The 18,155-nt window shown below is 50.2% G+C and overlaps 5 protein-coding genes across 5 annotated transcripts; 2 read left to right on the top strand and 3 right to left on the bottom strand.

Moving 5' to 3' along the window:
- Positions 1–1,150: 1,150 nt before the first annotated feature.
- Positions 1,151–2,150, bottom strand: ISF_08964 (subtilisin-like protease PR1F; the record flags this gene model as incomplete). The annotated part of the gene is made up of 3 exons (XM_018852567.1): positions 1,151–1,408; positions 1,440–2,069; positions 2,136–2,150. The coding sequence occupies 3 exons, from the start codon at positions 2,148–2,150 to the stop codon at positions 1,151–1,153; spliced, it is 903 nt and encodes a 300-aa protein (XP_018700296.1).
- A 1,593-nt stretch (positions 2,151–3,743) lies between these two features.
- On the top strand, positions 3,744–6,474 carry ISF_08963 (subtilisin-like protease; the record flags this gene model as incomplete). Its single annotated transcript, XM_018852566.1, has 12 exons — positions 3,744–3,847; positions 3,922–4,135; positions 4,212–4,417; positions 4,484–4,864; positions 4,918–5,014; positions 5,075–5,213; positions 5,275–5,356; positions 5,430–5,687; positions 5,746–5,836; positions 5,931–5,991; positions 6,056–6,132; positions 6,196–6,474. The coding sequence occupies 12 exons, from the start codon at positions 3,744–3,746 to the stop codon at positions 6,472–6,474; spliced, it is 1,989 nt and encodes a 662-aa protein (XP_018700295.1).
- A 928-nt stretch (positions 6,475–7,402) lies between these two features.
- On the top strand, positions 7,403–9,145 carry ISF_08962 (Major facilitator superfamily domain, general substrate transporter; the record flags this gene model as incomplete). The annotated part of the gene is made up of 3 exons (XM_018852565.1): positions 7,403–7,777; positions 7,881–8,456; positions 8,543–9,145. 3 exons carry the CDS (start codon positions 7,403–7,405, stop codon positions 9,143–9,145), a joined length of 1,554 nt encoding a protein of 517 aa, XP_018700294.1.
- Positions 9,146–9,252: 107 nt separating this feature from the next.
- ISF_08961 (hypothetical protein) lies at positions 9,253–11,372 on the bottom strand (the record flags this gene model as incomplete). Its single annotated transcript, XM_018852564.1, has 2 exons — positions 9,253–10,424; positions 11,282–11,372. 2 exons carry the CDS (start codon positions 11,370–11,372, stop codon positions 9,253–9,255), a joined length of 1,263 nt encoding a protein of 420 aa, XP_018700293.1.
- Positions 11,373–16,715: 5,343 nt separating this feature from the next.
- On the bottom strand, positions 16,716–18,030 carry ISF_08960 (hypothetical protein; the record flags this gene model as incomplete). Its single annotated transcript, XM_018852563.1, has 2 exons — positions 16,716–17,398; positions 17,739–18,030. 2 exons carry the CDS (start codon positions 18,028–18,030, stop codon positions 16,716–16,718), a joined length of 975 nt encoding a protein of 324 aa, XP_018700292.1.
- Between the last annotated feature and the right edge of the window lie 125 nt (positions 18,031–18,155).

Here is an 18,155-nt window from a genome sequence, read left to right as displayed (position 1 = left end):
TGTGTTTACTACTAGGTTATAGGGAAGAAGTTATCTATTTAGTTATTATACTATAAGTAGTCTAGCTTCTTATATACTAGGTAGTAGTGATAATCCTATAAGGTGCTTTGCTTAGAGGACTCTAGTTATATAATAATCCCTTTTATATTTTTATAAAGATAGAATTATTACTACCTCCTTATAGAGAGCTTAGTAGTAGCTCACTATTATATAGGTGCTTATACGCACTTAACACATATAATGTAGGGGCTCTAATAGGTGCCCTAATAGGACCCTAATAATTATACTAAGTTTAGTAAGATTAACCCTCTTAAAAAATATAGTCTCCTATAAGACTTAGTTTTATAGTCTTAAAATCTAGCCTTTAATAGTATATATATATTAGGGACTTAGATAGGGGCCTAACTATAGAGAGTATACTATAGGGTCACTTAGGGTATATAGAATCTATAAAAAGAGATAAAGTATTACTTAAAGGGATTATATATAAGAATACTACTATATAGTAGAGAACTTATAATAAACTAGTAGAGAGGGGTAGTAATAATTTAATAACTACTTTATAGGTACCTTATAGTAAGTAAATAGTTAAATAAAGTACTCTTCTTTTATAACCCTTATAATATTATATAGTTATAGAGAAGGTATAAATATAGTAGTTAGAAGATAGTAGGACCTAATACTAGCTTAGAAACATTCCTCTATCTAAAATAGTATCTACTTTAATAAGCTAGTAGGTCTATATTTCCTAAGCACTATACTTTAATAGGACTAGTAGTGAGCCTTTAGTCGTGGCACCTCTAGAAAAGGAAGTTAAGCTCACTATTTTCTAGGTTGATGACTGCATTTCTAGCCTGCCAGATAAGCACAATCACGAACGAGACGGGACCCTGAATTCTCTGTTATTTATAGTCCTATGTGCTGGTTGTTGGTTCATTACCATATATAGCCCTTCAGTCTGGAAGGCTTGCGAGGGCCGCATTCTGTAGTGTTTTATTAGCAACTAGTGGACATGAGGGCGTGAACAGACTTTCGCTTATACAAGGACGACCTATGACTAGGCAGCAGTTGAAGATGAATTGGCGTTGTTATGATCCAGATACCCGAATAATACTCTATTCAGGATGCTCTATCTATACGTCTCAACTACCTAACATTCATCATCCTCCTTCTCATTCCTGGGATCCTTGCGCGCGCAGCTCTCTTGCTTACCATTGTTGTTGTTGACGAGCACATTGGGCGACTTACGAAGGTCTCCCGTGATCTTGTCCTTGGTGCCAGTTTCTGTCAGGAAATGACGGACCTGGGTGCTCATCTTGGAGGAGACGGCCATGGCATTCAAAGCCACTGCGGCAACATGAGGCGCAGCCATTGAAGTGCCCGTCCTCCCCAGGAGCGAAAATATTGACTGTTGTTCCATAGTTGGAAGACGCCCTCACCTTCCATCTCTTGTCAATGGTTCCAACAGTTATGGCCTCATGCGCAGAGGCTGGCGAGTATGTGGAGGCATCGACATTCTCATTGCCGGAGGCGGTAACGAACAGAATACCCGCCCCGTTTTTGAAGCTTGGGGAACGACGGAGAAAAGCGCGATTGATGACCTCATTCTGGGCCCGAGAGCATTCTCCCCCGAGAGACATGTTGATGACAGCATTGTTGTGTCGCTCGTGCTTCGCAATGTCGGCGATGGCCTGCTCCATGGTCTTTATAGATATCGACTTCCGACCTTGATTCTTCGCGTCAAGGGCCCTGAGAGAGATCACTTTGGCAGACTTGGCCACGCCGTAGGTCTTGGAAGCAATGATCCCAGCAACAAGGGTGCCATGGCCATTCTGGTCCTCGAAGTCGTCCTTGCCGTCGGGAGTCTTGAAGGCTGTCCAAAGATTCTCGGTACAACCCTCAAACTCCTTGTGTGAGACTCGAACCCCTGAATCAATAACGTAGGCATAGTATGTCTTGCCGTTGGTCCAGGATTGATAGTAGTACTTGAAGTTACGAAAGATGTCCAAAGACGGAAACTTGGGTAGAGAGCGATGGGAGATGGCCCGGAGGTTCCAAGGCGCCTTGAGCTAGACTTGTGCATCTGCCGCTGCGCTCGGGGCGGCCGAAGCCAGCCCTAGAGACAAAACGAGCACCGCTGAGATTTTCATCTTGCAGGTCCGCGAGAGGTGATGAGCGACTGTGTACCGAGCTTCTTGAGTGAGTGTGTTCGAAGCTGATCAGCTTGGAGGAGGTATAACTGAACTTGGGCAGGCTGGCCGCTTTATACGAGCACTACGTAACAGGCATCGGAAGCCTTCCACGTTGAATGCTGGAAAGTATTCAAAGCATATCTTTTTGTAGAATCTAGAATTCACAGGAGCAGGTTTAGTGTCCTGAGAACGTAATGCTTCAGCTTTAGATGACGCCATCATATTCTAGGATTAACAGGAACAGGTCTAGTGTCCTGAGAACGCAACGTTTTAGATGACGCCGTCGTCCGCGTGGTGCATGATGATAATAGATTGTGCCATTTTTGACTAGAGATGACTGGTGTTTTCGCAATGCTACCTTGTGTATTACTGCATCCATCCAAAAGGAATTAGCAATTCCCGACCTACCCGAGGTAGTCCAGCATATATGACAACATGCAAATAGTACACGCTATTGGAAGCAATGCAAGAGACTTAGCTACTTATGCAGTTGCCACGATGATTGCTGCAGGTTATTCGCTACGCTATGGGAGGAGGGAAGCTAGGTTATATCTATAGCACGCTTCTAATAGCAGCGCCTCGACCGCGACGCGTCCGGCTGAAAGCATTATGAATAGGGCATCAATATATGTTGGGCTACGCATCGTATAGCACTGACTCAGGATCAGGAGCAGGATAACTAAGGTTACTAAAGTGGATCCAGAATAGCCTCCATCTGAAAGGCATAGATAGTCTGTTAGCTGCCTTCAAGCAGCTTCGAGTTCAATCCGTACTCTGACTTTACATGAGGGATGGCGTGCTTCAATTACTGTAGGACATTACCCTTCTCTTAAGATCCCTCCCCCACCCCGAAAGAGCCTGGCCGGGGGTCATGCGCATATACCAGCCTCAGCCTCGTTCGAAGAGCATCTCCATACGCTGCTTGCTAAAATGGGCCAAGATTTAAAAGGCCCTATGAACTCTTCTAGCATGAAGCTGTTCCTGGATTAGATGAATCGGGCAGCATTTACACTATTCATGGAATGAACCAAGCTTACGTGTAGCTGCGTGAGCCACGTCATGCGAGCTTGGTCAAGCGACAAAGTCAACTTAAAACAGAATACGATTTACAACCAAATTATCAAGGCTACACAACATTACTACATTACTACAACAGCTGTAAGATGCTAGTAGTCCTCGTGATTAATGTCTAAGATATATACTTAGATATCTTCTAGTTCTAACTGTTCCGCTGAGCTCTGAGCTGTATTGTCACTGACTCGTGATATGCCCGGAATCTGTGCACTAGTTAGTTAAAATATGTGTTATTGCATATTGAAAGACTGAAAAGCACATGCATTTACATGCGGCATTTAAGGAGCATCAATGTGTATATTTCCGCTCAGTAATTAATACTCAAAAATATACTTGCATCGGCTGTATATTGACTATAAAACCTGTCTCCCCAACATGCTCCATTTACTTTACCACCCTATCTACCAATAGCTCTACCAGAATACAGTTGTCTCTACTTCAAGATTTGCACTACAGACGTTTATCAGAAAAGCTATCATGAAAGCTATCTACTGGCCGCTTGCCCTCGGGCCTGCTCTGCTGCGCATGGCGGTAGCAGCGCCATCTGGATCCTCCAAGGATGGAGCGTCCGAGCCACTGGGGTAAGAAATTACTCTTTCGACTGAGCAAACTTCTTATTCTGTTGCAGATGTCTAATATGAAGCCTCTTCTATAGTCATATCGTTGTTCTTAAGCAGGAATTGGAAAGCAAGCATGTTGACCGTCATCTTGATTGGGTCAACGGAATGCACAAGGGCCTGAACAGCAGGGATGATGCGGACCAGGGTCATGGGATTGAACATACCTATCGCGCACATGACATCGACTTTCACGGCTACTCTGGTAAATTCTCTGATGAGGTGCTTGAGAAAATCAAGCGGCACGAGCATGTAAGCATAGCACTGCTCACTACTATCCGTTCGGGAGATTCTCTTTGGAAAACTAAAAACTAACCTATTCTTCTAGGTTGATTTTGTGGAAGAAGATGGGGTCCATTCCCTTGGGGAGCGACAGGCGGAAACCCCGGATGACAAGCCATCTGACGATGGAAGCAATGAACAGCCATCTGACGATGGAAACAATAAACAGCCAGGCAAAGCCAGCACTCCAACTGAAATTGTGGGAAACCAGAATCAAAACGAGGCTGTTGGTCTCCTGACCATCGGACAAGGGTAAGTAACGATTAAATCAATGTCTTGTTCGAGAAAGAAGGAGAAAATACCCTGACTCAGAATCAGGTACAATACTTTCCTGGACAAGGGAAGAATCGTCGACGCCGTTATCTGGCCTAAGAACAAGAAGAGAGCTGAAACAGACGGAGCGGCTGCTCCCGCTGGAAATGAGTCAACTCAGGTCGAGACGCTCTTCAAATGGACTCCTCCTACCACTGATATGGACGACTTAATTGACCTCGACCTGGAGGAATACTTTGAGCAGCCCAATCTCAAGGAGATTAACGATCGTGTCATTGCCGAATTAAAGGTGCTCAAGGAGGAAAGGAAGAAGCAAGAGCAGGACAAGGACAACGCGCTTGCCACTAATGAAATAGAAACTCGCGCTGAGAAGCAAAACTGTCCCGGTACTTTGAGAAAGGAGTACAAGCTCACAGAAGATTTCAGGTATGCGGTCGCAACATACATTTTGGCGAGAAATTTTCTAACATGCGCTGCAGTTCGTATCTGAAGACTCTTGACATCGGTGGCGGCGCAACTATCTCGGGTTGGGGCCAGAGTGCATCTGTGTCCGGCAACTACCTGAACCAGGCAAAGGTAAGATTTCAGAGCACACAGTCACTGCAGTAGGACACCGTGTCTAATGATCAGTTATAGTTTGCTCAAAATACCTTGACATATGTTGCGTTCCTTGATGTCGAGAAGCAAAAGACTCAGCCTGGTGGATTCCAGATTAATCAGGCAAGATACAAGGCTGGACAATTTGCCCGCGACTTTGGCGACCGGTGGATTCACGGTAAAGATTTACGCTCTTGCATTTCTACTTTTTCGGCCAACTAATGGGAAACCACGAACAGGCTTCAAGACCGGCGGCAAGATGATTGCTCGCCTCACCTTTACCTCCAAGGACGGCACCAAGACATCAGACCTAAAGGCACAGTGAGTTGCACTTTGAAATTTTCCGTTGAAGAGTACAGAATGTAAAAGCAACGCTAATATTGCTTTTCTCTAGTGCTGATGCTTCATTGGGCTTCTGGGGTGTCAAGGGAGAGTTGAGCCTAGATGTCAAAAAGGGCATGGAAGAAGTCAGCAAGCGCAGTAGTGTGGAGGTATCTTTCTTCTACGAGGGCGCTTTGGGCATTTTCATGGAGAAAGATGAAAAAGCGCCTGGGAACATTCCCTCTGGATCTGCAGAGGCGGTGCTTGGGCAGGTCAAGCAGTGGGCCGACAAGTTCCAGAGCCATGCCTGCGAGCACACCTTCGCTTACGGGTAAGTTATGGGCAGGGTTATTGTTGACGGTTGAGCGACCTGCTAACCACTTGGAAAGTCCCCTTCTTGATGAGTACGCTACAGTTCCGGGTTTCCGCGACCTAGACGCCAACATCAAGGCTCCTAATTATGACACGGCGCTCCTATATGTAAGCCGTTTGGCGCAGTTTTTTTTTTTTTTTTTTTTTTTTTTTTTTTTTTTTTTTTTTTTTTTTTTGCATCTGAACTAACATGCCATGAAAGGCTCATGAGATTCTGCGCTTAATGGTCAAGATTGAGGAGCAGAAGAATTTCCTGCTATCCGGTAAGCTCCCCACGGAAAGGCAACCAACCGTGTGTTGGTTCAACTCTCTGACTCTCGAATACAGGCAAAACCTTGGCCGAGGACAAGAAGTTTCCGGTGACGACTGACGCGATCGAGATGATCGATGCATGCAAGAAATGGGTAGGTTCACACCTCACTGTACAGGACAATTTGGAGACTATATGCTGATTATTCTAATACTAGGTTGAAAATGCCGAACTGAATCCGGAGAACGTCAAAGCCCCGGCAAATGAACTTATCAAGCTTCTTAACGACGGATTCATCAAGAAGTATAAAGCCGATGTCATTAAGGAGCAGCAGAAAAACACCCCTCAAGGCATGGCGGAGTGTAGGGACAGAAAGGTCGCGGCGATAAAGGAGTGCCTCGCGAAGGCTGGTTCGGGTAAGACTCTGGAGGACGTGTTAAATTGCAAAGATGATGGTGCAGATGCGTTCTACCGGTGCAAGAAGGGCCTTGAGTAGGTAGTTTGACTTGGAAGTAGACTAGTTATATTATTAGAGCCTTGACTACAGTAGGTAGACTTGGAAATAGACTAGTTATACTTGAAGACTTGTCATTAACCAAGGTTCATTACCAATATCATTGAGGGCTATTATCTTTGATTATAATAAGGTGTTTAGTTATAGCTGCAACGGATAATTTACTTTATAATGGCCCTAACAGACTTTAGTTACTTATACATCACTAGATTAAGAGACCTAGCTCGCTCATCAAGGTCGCAGGGGTCTTGATCATTGCACAATGCAATGGTAGAGGAACTGCTTGCCGAACGCGCGAACTCATGTCAAGGTCCGCGGACAACTAGTAGTGCAATTGGTGTTGCGATGATCCAGATGCCCGATTGCCAAGACCTCTCTCTGCCCAGTGCTATTATCAGTTTGTTTCGGGCAATTGATGGCTAGAGTTGCCTTGTTCTTTGACACCCCGAATTTCGGTATGCCTCAGTATGCATTTTTTTTTTCTCGGCTTCGATGTATTTATTGACATGGATACGTACGCGTCTACATACATCCTCCGCGGAAGCGATGATTCAGCGCCGGGGCGTCCATGGGCCGCAGGCTTGGCCGATTGGCTCACATTCATCTAACGACCCGTACCACTGATTCATCGTCCCCAGATCCTGGAGCCTGTCGAGGGACAAACGCACGGGATTGGCCACGCAACTCGGAGCCGGGCTCGGGCGGGTGGTTTACTAAGTCCGGTACACGGACAAAACGACAAGGGTATTTCAGATAGTTGGACATTATCTACTGCTTATTTCAAGCTATACGGATATTTGCATATACATATATCATCATCACACATGAAGCTCCAGTTGCCAGGTCTTGGTCATCTTTCCCCTCATGTTGGTCCAGCTCCTCCCCCGTCCACACAGCCTACACAAACACCATGGCTAGCCAATACGCAAGCTCCACGACGACACAAAACAGGGACAATGACGCCTTGGATCCCGACCTCGAGACGCAGCGGAACAAGGAAGAACCGCAAGCCGAGTCGTCACGCCTCTCTGACGTGCAGTTCCCGGTCACGGACCTCGATGCCGGCATCGTGGCCTGGGACGGCCAAGATGACCCCGAGAACCCGCAAAACTTCTCGCCGCGCAAGAAGTGGATGATCCTGGCACTCATCAGCGTCATGACCATCATCTCGCCGCTGGCCTCGAGCATGTTTGCGCCCGCGGTGGGATACATGGCGCGGGAGTTTGGCGAGACCAACGAGACGGTGACGTCTCTTTCCGTCAGCATCTACCTCATTGGCTATACGGTACCGTCTTTCTTTCTTCTTCTGCGTCGATGCAGAGCCAACTCAGCCGCGCCCCCCCTCCTCCCTCAATCCTGACTAACACGGCCCGCCGCGCCGCCCGCAGGTCGGACCTCTTTTACTCGCACCGCTCAGCGAAATCTACGGCCGTCGCGTCGTCCTCTCCGCCGGCAACTGGTTCTTCGTCGTCTGGCAGATCGGGTGCGCCCTGGCGCGGAACACGGAAACGCTCATCGTCTGCCGCCTCCTCGCCGGCATCGGCGGCTCCGCGTGCCTGACGCTCGGCGCCGGCGTCATCGCCGACCTGTTCGGCGTGCAGCAGCGCGGCCGGGCCACGGCGCTCTGGGCGATGGGCCCGCTCATCGGGCCGGTCGCGGGGCCGATCGCGGGCGGGTTCCTGGGCGAGGCGGCCGGCTGGCGATGGGTGTTTTGGCTGCTGCTGATCGCGGGCGGCGTGCTGTCGCTGGTCGTGGACCTGGTGAATCGGGAGACGTACGCGCCGGTGCTGCTCCGCAGGAAGGCCGCGGCGCTCGCCAAGGAGCTGAACCGCGGCGATTTGCGCAGCGCGCTCGAGCCTGGGGACGCCGACGTCTCCGCTGCGAGGACCATCCGCAAGGGAGTTCTCCGCCCCTTGCGGCTCCTTTCCCAGTCTGTCATTGTTCTGCTCCTCTCGGTCTACATGGTACGCTTCGCATGCCCTGCCATCCCCTCAATCCTTCCCATCTCGCTTGCGCCCATGATGCTGATGCTTGACACGACTGGTTACAGGCACTCGTGTACGGCCTCTTGTACCTCTTCTTCACCACCATCACCTCCGTCTTCACGACGCAGTACGGCTTTTCTACCGGCCTCGCCGGCCTCGCGTATCTCGGCATCGGCATGGGTTTCCTCGTCGGCCTCGTCATCATCGGCTCGACAAACGATGGAATGGTCATGAAACTCGCCGCGCGCAACGGCGGCAAGATGGAGCCCGAGATGCGTCTCCCCATGATGACCATTTTCGCGTGCATCCTGCCCATCAGCTTCTTCTGGTACGGCTGGACGGCCGACAAGCACGTCCACTGGATCGTGCCCATCATTGGCATGTTCCCCTTTGGCACCGGCATGATGGGCGTCTTCATGCCGGTCCAGACGTATGTCATTGACTGCTATCCCAAGTATGCCGCGTCGGGCAATGCCGCGCTGACTGCGACGCGGTCGCTGCTCGGGGCGCTGCTGCCGCTGGCAGGACCGGCCATGTTCAAGTCGCTGGGACTGGGCTGGGGAAACTCGCTGCTGGGCTTCCTGGCGTTGGCGTTTGTTCCGCTCCCGATTGTCTTCATCCGCTATGGAAAGGCTATCCGGGAGAGATGGCCTGTCAATCTCGATTGAGGACAAACAAGTTGAGCACGCGGTGACGGACGGCGCTGGCTGAAGGGAGTAGTCCACAGGTCTAGGCCTGCGGTGTATCAGCATACATGCTGAGTAGATGATGCTTGCTAGATAAAGTTATAGAGTATAGATTCTACATGAACACCTGCAAAAAGAGCAGGATACTGATCGACAAAGTCTCTCGTCACCATCCACCCGCGCTCGCTCATCAGCGTCTCGTAAAAGTCCTGCCGCATCACCAGGGTGTTGTCCGCCGCTCGCTCCAGCACATGCTCTCCCCACGGCCAGCGAATGCGTATGCAGCAGGCAAAAAGGCCGAAAAAGTCGCGATAATTGTCCCGGTACTGCGGCCACGCGCGTATCAGCGCGACCCTCACGCGCGACCAGGGCACCATGTTGAGCACCATCGGGTGCACAATCTCCAGCTGCTCCTTGACCGGTCGCAAGAAGGAGGGCATGCGTCGATACGTCTCCGGGCACGGGTTGCACACCCAGCGCGTGAAGAGGTAGGCGAGCCAGCCGGTGGCCAGCCGCTCCAGCTCGCGAAACGGCCGTCGGTTGCTGTTGCGGTGAATCATGTCGGCGAGCGGGTTCAGCGTGCTGCCGTAGAGGATGTCGAGGGGCGAGTGCGGCGTGTCGGGGCAGCTCTGGATGAGGGAGGCGTGCCCGAACCAGGGACAGCCGGCCAGCGTCTCGAGGTTGGAGAAGTCGTCGTCGTGCGGCGGGATGCGACTCCATGGCGGCGGCGGCGGCGACGACGACGACGACGACGATGTTGCCAAGGCGGATGCAATAGGAAGCGTCTCTGTCTCACTCCGAGGGTGAGAGCTAGTCTCGGTATGCGGAGGCGGCAGATTATTGCATCCCGCACTCCCGCCGGCGCCCGTCCGTGCCGCTGTTGATGCTGCCCGCAAGCATGCCACATGATCCTCATCTCCAAGAGGCGGTAACGTCGCCGTCCCTGTCCATCTGTCCTCTGCTGCCGTTGCCACGACCGTAATCGGATCCGGCTCGTCCCAAGACAGCACTAATGACTTGAGCAGCTCCTGCCGCTGGACAAGGGCTTTGTTCTGCTGTCGCAGCGCACTAATCTCACGCGCATACGCATCATGCGAGTTGTATGCCTGATCCTGATCCTGATCCCGGCCCTGGTGCCGCTCTTTACACCGCGCCACCAGCCCTTCCAGTTCGGTGATGCGTTTTTGCTTTCGATCGCGGAGACTTTGCTGGGACCGACGGTCCCGCGCTCTTTTCTTGTCCATGGAAGGCATAGCCTCGTCTATGGTATGAAATGTCAGGAGCATGAATCGCGACAGCGCTAGAAGCCGGCTTTCATTAACTAACTAACTAGTGGTAACTAGTTATTGGGTACCCCACGGGGACCTGGCAGGGAGGGAGGGACAAGGCTATTATTCGTATTACGAGGATTGGCCGGGGTTACCCAGATTTAAAATGAAATGCCATGTACTTTATTAAATGCTAAAGGAGAGCAAAAGGCGTCTGGTTGGAGCGTAGAGTATGTACTACCCGCCGTTGTGCTGTCGTCCAGCAGACTGTGTCAAAAGCACTCAGTCTCGTTTGTCTAGAGCATCCATTGATGCAATAATCATTCCCGGCCCTGGGTCCAGTCGGAGTTGGCAATGCTCAATGAAGTTGGCGCACGAACAGACTTTCACTTTTACGAGAGCGGCGTGTGGCAGCGCAGCCTTTGAAGAGCGTGAAGGTGAAACTTTGCATTAATTGTCCGAAATAAACGACTCTCGCTTAAAAATGAATGAAAATACAACGATGGCAAGTTTTCAGGAAAAAGTTGCACGAGTTCCTAGGCAGATGCCATGCCCCCGACCGGATGTAATTTGCAAGTGTGGTGGTATGCGCACCTAAAGAGGGATGAGTAAGTAAACACTCATCGAGACAAGGCCAACTAAGTGGAAGGCAGCAACTTACACTAGAGTCACTCTCCGCGGCATGTTTCGATGCTGGAGCTCTTGATGCCACCCATGGAGACTACTCGCTCTCGGCTTTCGGAATGGAGAAATGGAGAACTTGACACCCCATGGCGGCTGTCCGTCACGCTGGTCTCGGAGCCAGAGAACTTGGAACCCCAGGGTGGCTGTCCGTCGGGGCTGGCCTCACAGCTGGCGAGCTCGGCCGGGTCTGGAATGGCAGCAGCTCCAGCGACGGAGCAGAGACCGAGGTGAAGAGTGCAGAGGATGGCGGAGGTCATCTTGTCTGTCGTATGAGGTGGTTGCTGGCTTGATCTTTGGTATGAACTGGGTGTTACTTGTCGCTGATGATGAAGAACAACCCCGACCCTTCGGCCGGACAGGGCGCTATTTATAGGCCTTTGCATGTCGAGTATTGACAACATGATAATGGCATACTCCAATTGTCAACCTTCAACACGAGGAGAAAACGCAAACTCGGACTGAATGCTACCCGCTGAGAGAAAGCCAGACGAACTCCACAAGAACAACAGAGTGAAGTCCTCGTGCGCCACGTCCGGGGGACCCAACAATCAGCCTCGCAGGTCGACGATCATGACCAACAACTCCGCTCTATATATGGACTCTGCTGCCCACGCCCGGACGAACGATGGGCAGCCCGCTAGACAAAGACAACCCGGGGCTACGGAGCGTCGTCGAGGGACAACGGCAAGATTGGGTGTCCCATACGGAAGGGCAGACAACTCAGCCACGAAATAACTTGGAAAGGCTTACGACAGCCTGGAGTTATTGGCTGGCTGCTCTCACCGGACCCGACGAAAGTCTCACGATGGCATGTATTCATTGGCTTACCGCCTCACCGGCCCCGATGAAGGATCGAAAGCCAGGTAGCGCGCGCGCCGTAGGGTCGTCTTGGTAACTACGCCAAAGGGACAAAGCAGTCAAGGTATACGGGAAACAGAGCAGTAGAGTGCGGGTATGAATACACCATCAACATCTTCACATTAACAATGACCATCACATCTTGTATCGTCTGTTGTGGCACAGCGTGTGACGCCGTTTTTTACCACCCAACCTCGCCAGGTTTTCGGGGTAACGGGGCGAAGCCTGCTTGACAGCATTTCCATTGTTCCAGCGTGCCGAAGACCCACTTTGGCGTTCGGGGTCCATTGTCTTTACCGAGAAATGAATCATCTCATAAACTACATCAAACTCCGGCCCAGCCCAGCCAGCCGGTGCACGCGCCCGCAAAACCGTAGGGCAAAGAGGAGGAGGAGAGAATGGGATGCCTTTTTGGAGCATCCCGGCGGGCGGACGGAGCGGGCCATGGCAAAAACAAACATGCATGATACTCTTTTGTCTAAAAATGTCCTCGTCGAGAAGTGGCTTTCGGTTCCCGCGGTAGGGCGCCCAGCTGAATAGCTTCAACCTTCCATATTGGGAATTTCTGCGGGCAGAGGCAAGTGCTATTGGGCGTTTTCTTCTCTTTCTGTTCTGTTTTTTTTTTTTCTGATTTTTTTTTTGTCTTTTCTTTGGCGCCACAAGTCAGAGTTGACTTGTTCTTTGTTATCAGGCGCGGTCAAAGGAAAATCCTCTTCGGCCCAACTCGGCCGAGAAAACTGCACATCACCGGTAATTCGGTAATCTTTGACGACTGCCGAGCGCGCACTGAGGTTAATCTCTTGCTCATAGGGCGCGTATCTCAAGGTCTTGGGGCTGGACAAACGAGCTGGTTTCCAGCCACGGGCTGCTCGTCAGCCGAGAGAACTTTGGCTCCGATTGGGGTAAAGCATCATTTCAGAGCGACAGAGTCATGTAAGCATGATCATAAGTGTCTTGCACAAACCTGACCCAAGTTGTTTGTTGTCGAGTTTTTCTCAGCTTGCGCCGAGTCTCAGCCATACCTGGGGTATGACACGCCTGTTGGTCAGTTGTCTGAGGAGGAAGTGCGGCTTTCGCTGCTGCGCCCGATATATCATGATGGCAAGGTAAAAAGAAGGGAAAAGAGGAAACAAGGCAGTCTTTTTGTTGTTTGAGGTAAAGAAAATACCCCTGTCCGTAAATAGAAGCCTCGTATGACAATTCGTCCCTGCGGCCGCGCAGACAAACCCAGGAAGCTGAACGCCATCTAAGACGCAAGAAATAGAGATCAATGTCTAATTAAGTGTCTTCATAAAAGGAAACAAGACAAACTGGTTTCATAATTCTGCAAACCCGACGATCATGCGGTGAGGATGACGCCCTGTCGTCTCTCCCCACGGGCCAACAGCCCCTGTACCTGCGCCATGAATAGACACCTGTGAATGGCACTGAACAGATGCCTTCTATCCGTATCCTCCTTCAGACCCACAGACACAGACGAACGCATGTCCGACAAACCCACACTTCTACTTGCACCGAGACCTCAGCAAAAGAGCACCACCGCAGTACCCGCGACGTGTTTGTTTCCAAGGTGCAATGTTTGTACATTCGTCCTCTATGCCTGTCTCTTCAGCTCCGCATAACATCTTCGGCAATTGGAGCCCCTGTAAAAACAATTCATTCCGCAGCGCTCAGCGTCGGCAACAATGCCAGTTTCCCACAAATGTAGCCTACCGTCACGGACCTTGAAGATACATGGCGGATGCCGGGGATGATCGGCCAAGGGCTGCCGCCACTCCATCTTTCGGGGTCTTTGTAGCTAGTTGGTTAGATCGTTACAGGATAGCATCCAATTCCGCCATTACACCAACGTAACTTACCGGGCGGTCTTGGTTTCCCAAGGTTGGTGCTTTGGTGCAAGCATTTGGGGAAATATTCCCCTTGATTAGACGGATGCAACGTACGTTCGAAACGATGGATTTAGTGTCTTTGCTCTTGCAATGACTATTGTTGACTTCGGCTTCCAGCTCGCACAGGTCTCGTCTTTGCCTGTTGGCTTGAAAGCACCTTCGCCGGCGACAGCGATGTACATGTCAGGGAACGCAAGGGCAGGCGTGAATAGGCGCTTTATCGTACCACTTCAGTGCTCCTGTCGCTCTTAAGACTATTGCTGCAGCTTTAAGACGTGTTCCAAGAATACTTTTCCATTTCTTTGAGGCGTCAGGTATGATCATGGTTAGGAGCCAACACCGCGCCAACATTACCAGGCAGGCCATGGATATCATAGTAAAGCGCAACAACGTTCTACAGTCAAGATTTTAGTATCCTGAGCGTGTAATGAATATAGTCCAGACAGTTAATAAATGCGATACCTCTAAAACAGTTTTCGTCTGCCAAGCCTCGCAATTCTAAATAGCCGCGCGCTGCAACCTCTACCACGAGCGCCAACGATTTCAGTCTACACTCGGAAAATGTTAACTTGGTATACTCGTAGTCTTGAACCAAATTTCCGTGTCTTGCAAGCGGTTCTAATAACCCTTGACCAGAAGTGCATTCTAGAATTTCCAGACTGTACTTGAGTCCGGCCGGTGCTGACTGTCACGGACTGTAAGGTTTATAGTGGATTCTAGGGATATTCGGCCTTATCGGCTGCTATCGCTTGATCTTTTTAAGGTCTCTGTGGTCTAATGGTCTAACCTAGAAGCCGTCGTTACACTGACCCAGCCTGACCGAGCTATAGCGTTATACAGCCGTCTGATAGAGCAATGGTAGGTATGACAACTGTCAAAGACTCAGTAAACCAAGGCGCATAGAAACTATCAAATTATCACCAAAAAGAGCTACGTTGATATGACATCTCACAACTATTCAGTCAAGTCAGAGTGATACACTCATTCTGTCTTGGATATAAAAGGCGAGCAGCTCACGGCACATTTCAATCCTCCAACCTCGACACGTTCGATACATTCGATACGCCATTCTTCCTTCACTTTCTTCATTTTCTTCACTTCACTTTCTTCACCTTCTTTACTCTCTTCTTCACCTTCTTTACTCTCTTCACTCTTCACTCTCTTGGCCTTATTTACCTGCGGCCCATCATGAACAGTGAGGAAGAGCTGCGAAACCCTATCTTCCGTTTCTTGGACACGAAAATAGCCATTGTGTGGCCGCCTGAATTTGGTTTATCTCGGTTCGTCACTTTCGGCGATCTAGTGAGGGCGAGGTGGGCTGATGAGGCCAGGCTGGTCCAGGCCCGTCTCCCAGATCAAGACGGAACTGCCAGAGTCATGCAGATGCGAGACGATCTGGTTGCCCTGAAGCCAAGAAATGAGTCTAAAGAGGTGCTTCAAAAGGCAGCAGACATCTTGAGTGATCCAAATGCGGACGATCTCGACGTGATGTTTTCTTGGATCATGATCGGGTGGGCCACCTGGATTGGCATGCTACGTGCACGATGAGGAGACGATGCTGGCCTCTTTCAGAAGGGCCTTGGTCGCCAACAGTATAGCCTTTCAGCTCTCCAAGCACAGCAACACTCCCGAATCGCACAGAGTGGCATCTAGGCACAGGAAGCTCAGATGAGTTAATGCCTCCGACTAACAATGTCTTCGTATTCACGCAAAGACGCCAGCGAACAATAAAGAAACTCAACATTTCTTACCTATAAGGTCCATCATACGGATCTGTGGAAGTCGAGATGGAGCCATGTCGAATTCAATATGGACATAAGGTAGGAACTCTTTTGGGAACTCTTTTAGGAATTATTTTTATCAGACTCAGCTTTAGGAAATGCTCCAAGGTTTGTTTTTATTGGACTTTTTTTGGACTTTTTTTCTTTAGTGCGATTAAGAAGCACTTTTAAATCTTAACTTTTAAAATGCCAAACTGCCTTTATTACCTTGTTGATACGAACGCCGCCTTGACCTTGGAGGTTATGGGTAAAGGAGTTCTCTATTATGCAAGTTGTGTGGACCGTAGCCTGTCAGGGTTAAGTAATTTGTGTGTACATAGCAAGTACTCGGTATGTACATACCAAGGTATTACTGTCTACGATGATAGGCGAGTGTAAAGGGGAGGACAGGCGCTTACACAGCCGTTATAGGTATGACAACTATCGGAGCGCATACCCACCGTTTGAGCGCTTTTGTCTCTTTATACAATTACTCTATTAGATTCACTAGCCTCTACAACATGTTTCTGCCTGTCTCTCTACTACTCTGCGACTGCCCTCACGCGTCCGGACTGCCTCAGCATCGAAAGTGGGCTTCCTGACGGATGACACTTCCCCTACAGAATCGAATGAAAGAATCAGAATTGCGTCTTCAAGTATAATAACAACAGTAACACTACGACTTCAATTTCCACAGCACCCAGTTTACATCAGCTAGAAACTGATGGATGTTGTGTGGCGTAATATAGCTGTTGGACCTGTAGTCGTCCTCCATCCACCTTTGTTTCGCCGGTGGAGAATCCCCCTCTTGGTCCTCCCAGAATTCGGAGTTATTCATGGCTGGCCCCTGCTTATAGTCGTCGCGGGTCGACCGCGATCTCTTAGACGGATCACCCGCCGGCCGCATAGCTGTTTGGATTAGTGTACGCCCCAAGCTAGGCGTAATGGGGAGGTCGGTCCTTCCACTAAAGGGCGTCCCGCCGCTCGAGGTGTTGATAAGGCTCCTACCGGAACTGCTCATCCGGCTCGTGTCAGGTGAAGCAGCATTCAAATTCGGCCTTGCCGCGGCCATGTTCTCTATGCAGCACATGTTTTAGTGGTGCCGCAGGGCGTTGCGGTCTACTGTCGGGGACACTTGCGCTTTTCGGCCATGGTAGGGTTCTAGGGCTTGGTATGGCACAAAGACGCGGATCAGTAACGCCTGCGGGTGGATTGAGAAGAGGCGAGTGTCGAAAAAGTCGTGAATATGCTTCATCAACAGGATGCCGTTGTCAGAGCTCCATGTATTGAGCCATGCCTCGCGCAGGCGACGGGGACTGTTTTCGATCGCCCTGTCAGCGTGAGAAGCCGACATGGCGTTGTTTATGACAGGATAGAGATGATAGTGTTGCTGCGGTACAATGTGGCAGGCTTGCAAGCCAGGACCGATGGGTTGCCCGGGACACCACGGCACTCCGTCACCAGAGACGGCGCAGCAGGTGGCCCGATTTATACAGGCCATTCTGAACTCGGTTATGACCCTCCTGGCTTCGTCCATGTCAATGTCCATGCTCGCCGGAGCGACCATGTTGTCGTATTCGCCGTCGGCATCGTCGGCAGGTTTCTCAGGAGAGGTGGTGCCAGATACGGTCCGTTTCGAGGGAGATCTCGAGCGGGGCTTTATCTTTCGTCTCAGTGGCATAATATTAAGCCTTGAGTCGGATGGCGACTTATTGTGCGGCAAATAGGCGTGATGGCGACGGTGGCCGGGGTTTAGAAGTTGTTGGGCACATTTTGCTGTTACGTTATAATGTAAGCATAGGGAGGTCATTATATAGCCTCTAAATAGAAAGACGACAACCTCGAAGATGGTCTTTCAATGAAGATCTGGCTGGCTAGCGGCAATTATTGTTGTGCTGAACGATATGGTACGTGACAGTTCTTCGTTGCTGAGGACTGGTTGACGGTACACCAGGCACAATTTCATCTAGGTTCTCTCCGGCTATCCAGGAAGGATACTCAATAGGATCTGCTCCGTTTTCTTCGTCGGGCTTTTCGGTCAGGGCAAAGGCGATGTTCTCCCATGACTGTACACCATCCGTGTCTTATTGTCCCTCTCGTCTCTGCGGTCTGTTACTTTCACTATCGTTGTTGTCATTGCTGTCGTTATTGTCGTTATTTCCGTTGTTGTCGTTGTTGTCATCATCATGATCATTATCAGCATTATCAGCATTTCTTTGCTGGTCGTTGCTTGAAGTCTTGAATTCAAAGCACAAGGCCAGCTCGGAGCGCGCGTCGGTGAAGGTAACGGTCGGTTTGCGCGGGTTCTGGTACAGGCCGGCAAAGGCGCGAGGGTACCTGTCTGACCGATAGTAAAAGGATACATTCCAGCCAACGGCGCGCATCGACGCCGTCACGGCTGCCGCCATGTTTTCGTTGGCCAGGCCGATGCAGACCCAGGAGAGCTTAAAATGCGTGAGCATCAAGATACAAGATACAACAGCATAGATCGACTTAAAATGGGTGATGACTAAGCTGGCAATGATAAGTAAGG

The sequence above is a fragment of the Cordyceps fumosorosea genome (genome assembly GCF_001636725.1).
Source record: "Cordyceps fumosorosea ARSEF 2679 chromosome Unknown scaffold_38, whole genome shotgun sequence".
Taxonomy (NCBI): Eukaryota; Fungi; Ascomycota; class Sordariomycetes; order Hypocreales; family Cordycipitaceae; genus Cordyceps; species Cordyceps fumosorosea.
This window is presented reverse-complemented; position numbering and strand designations above follow the sequence as displayed.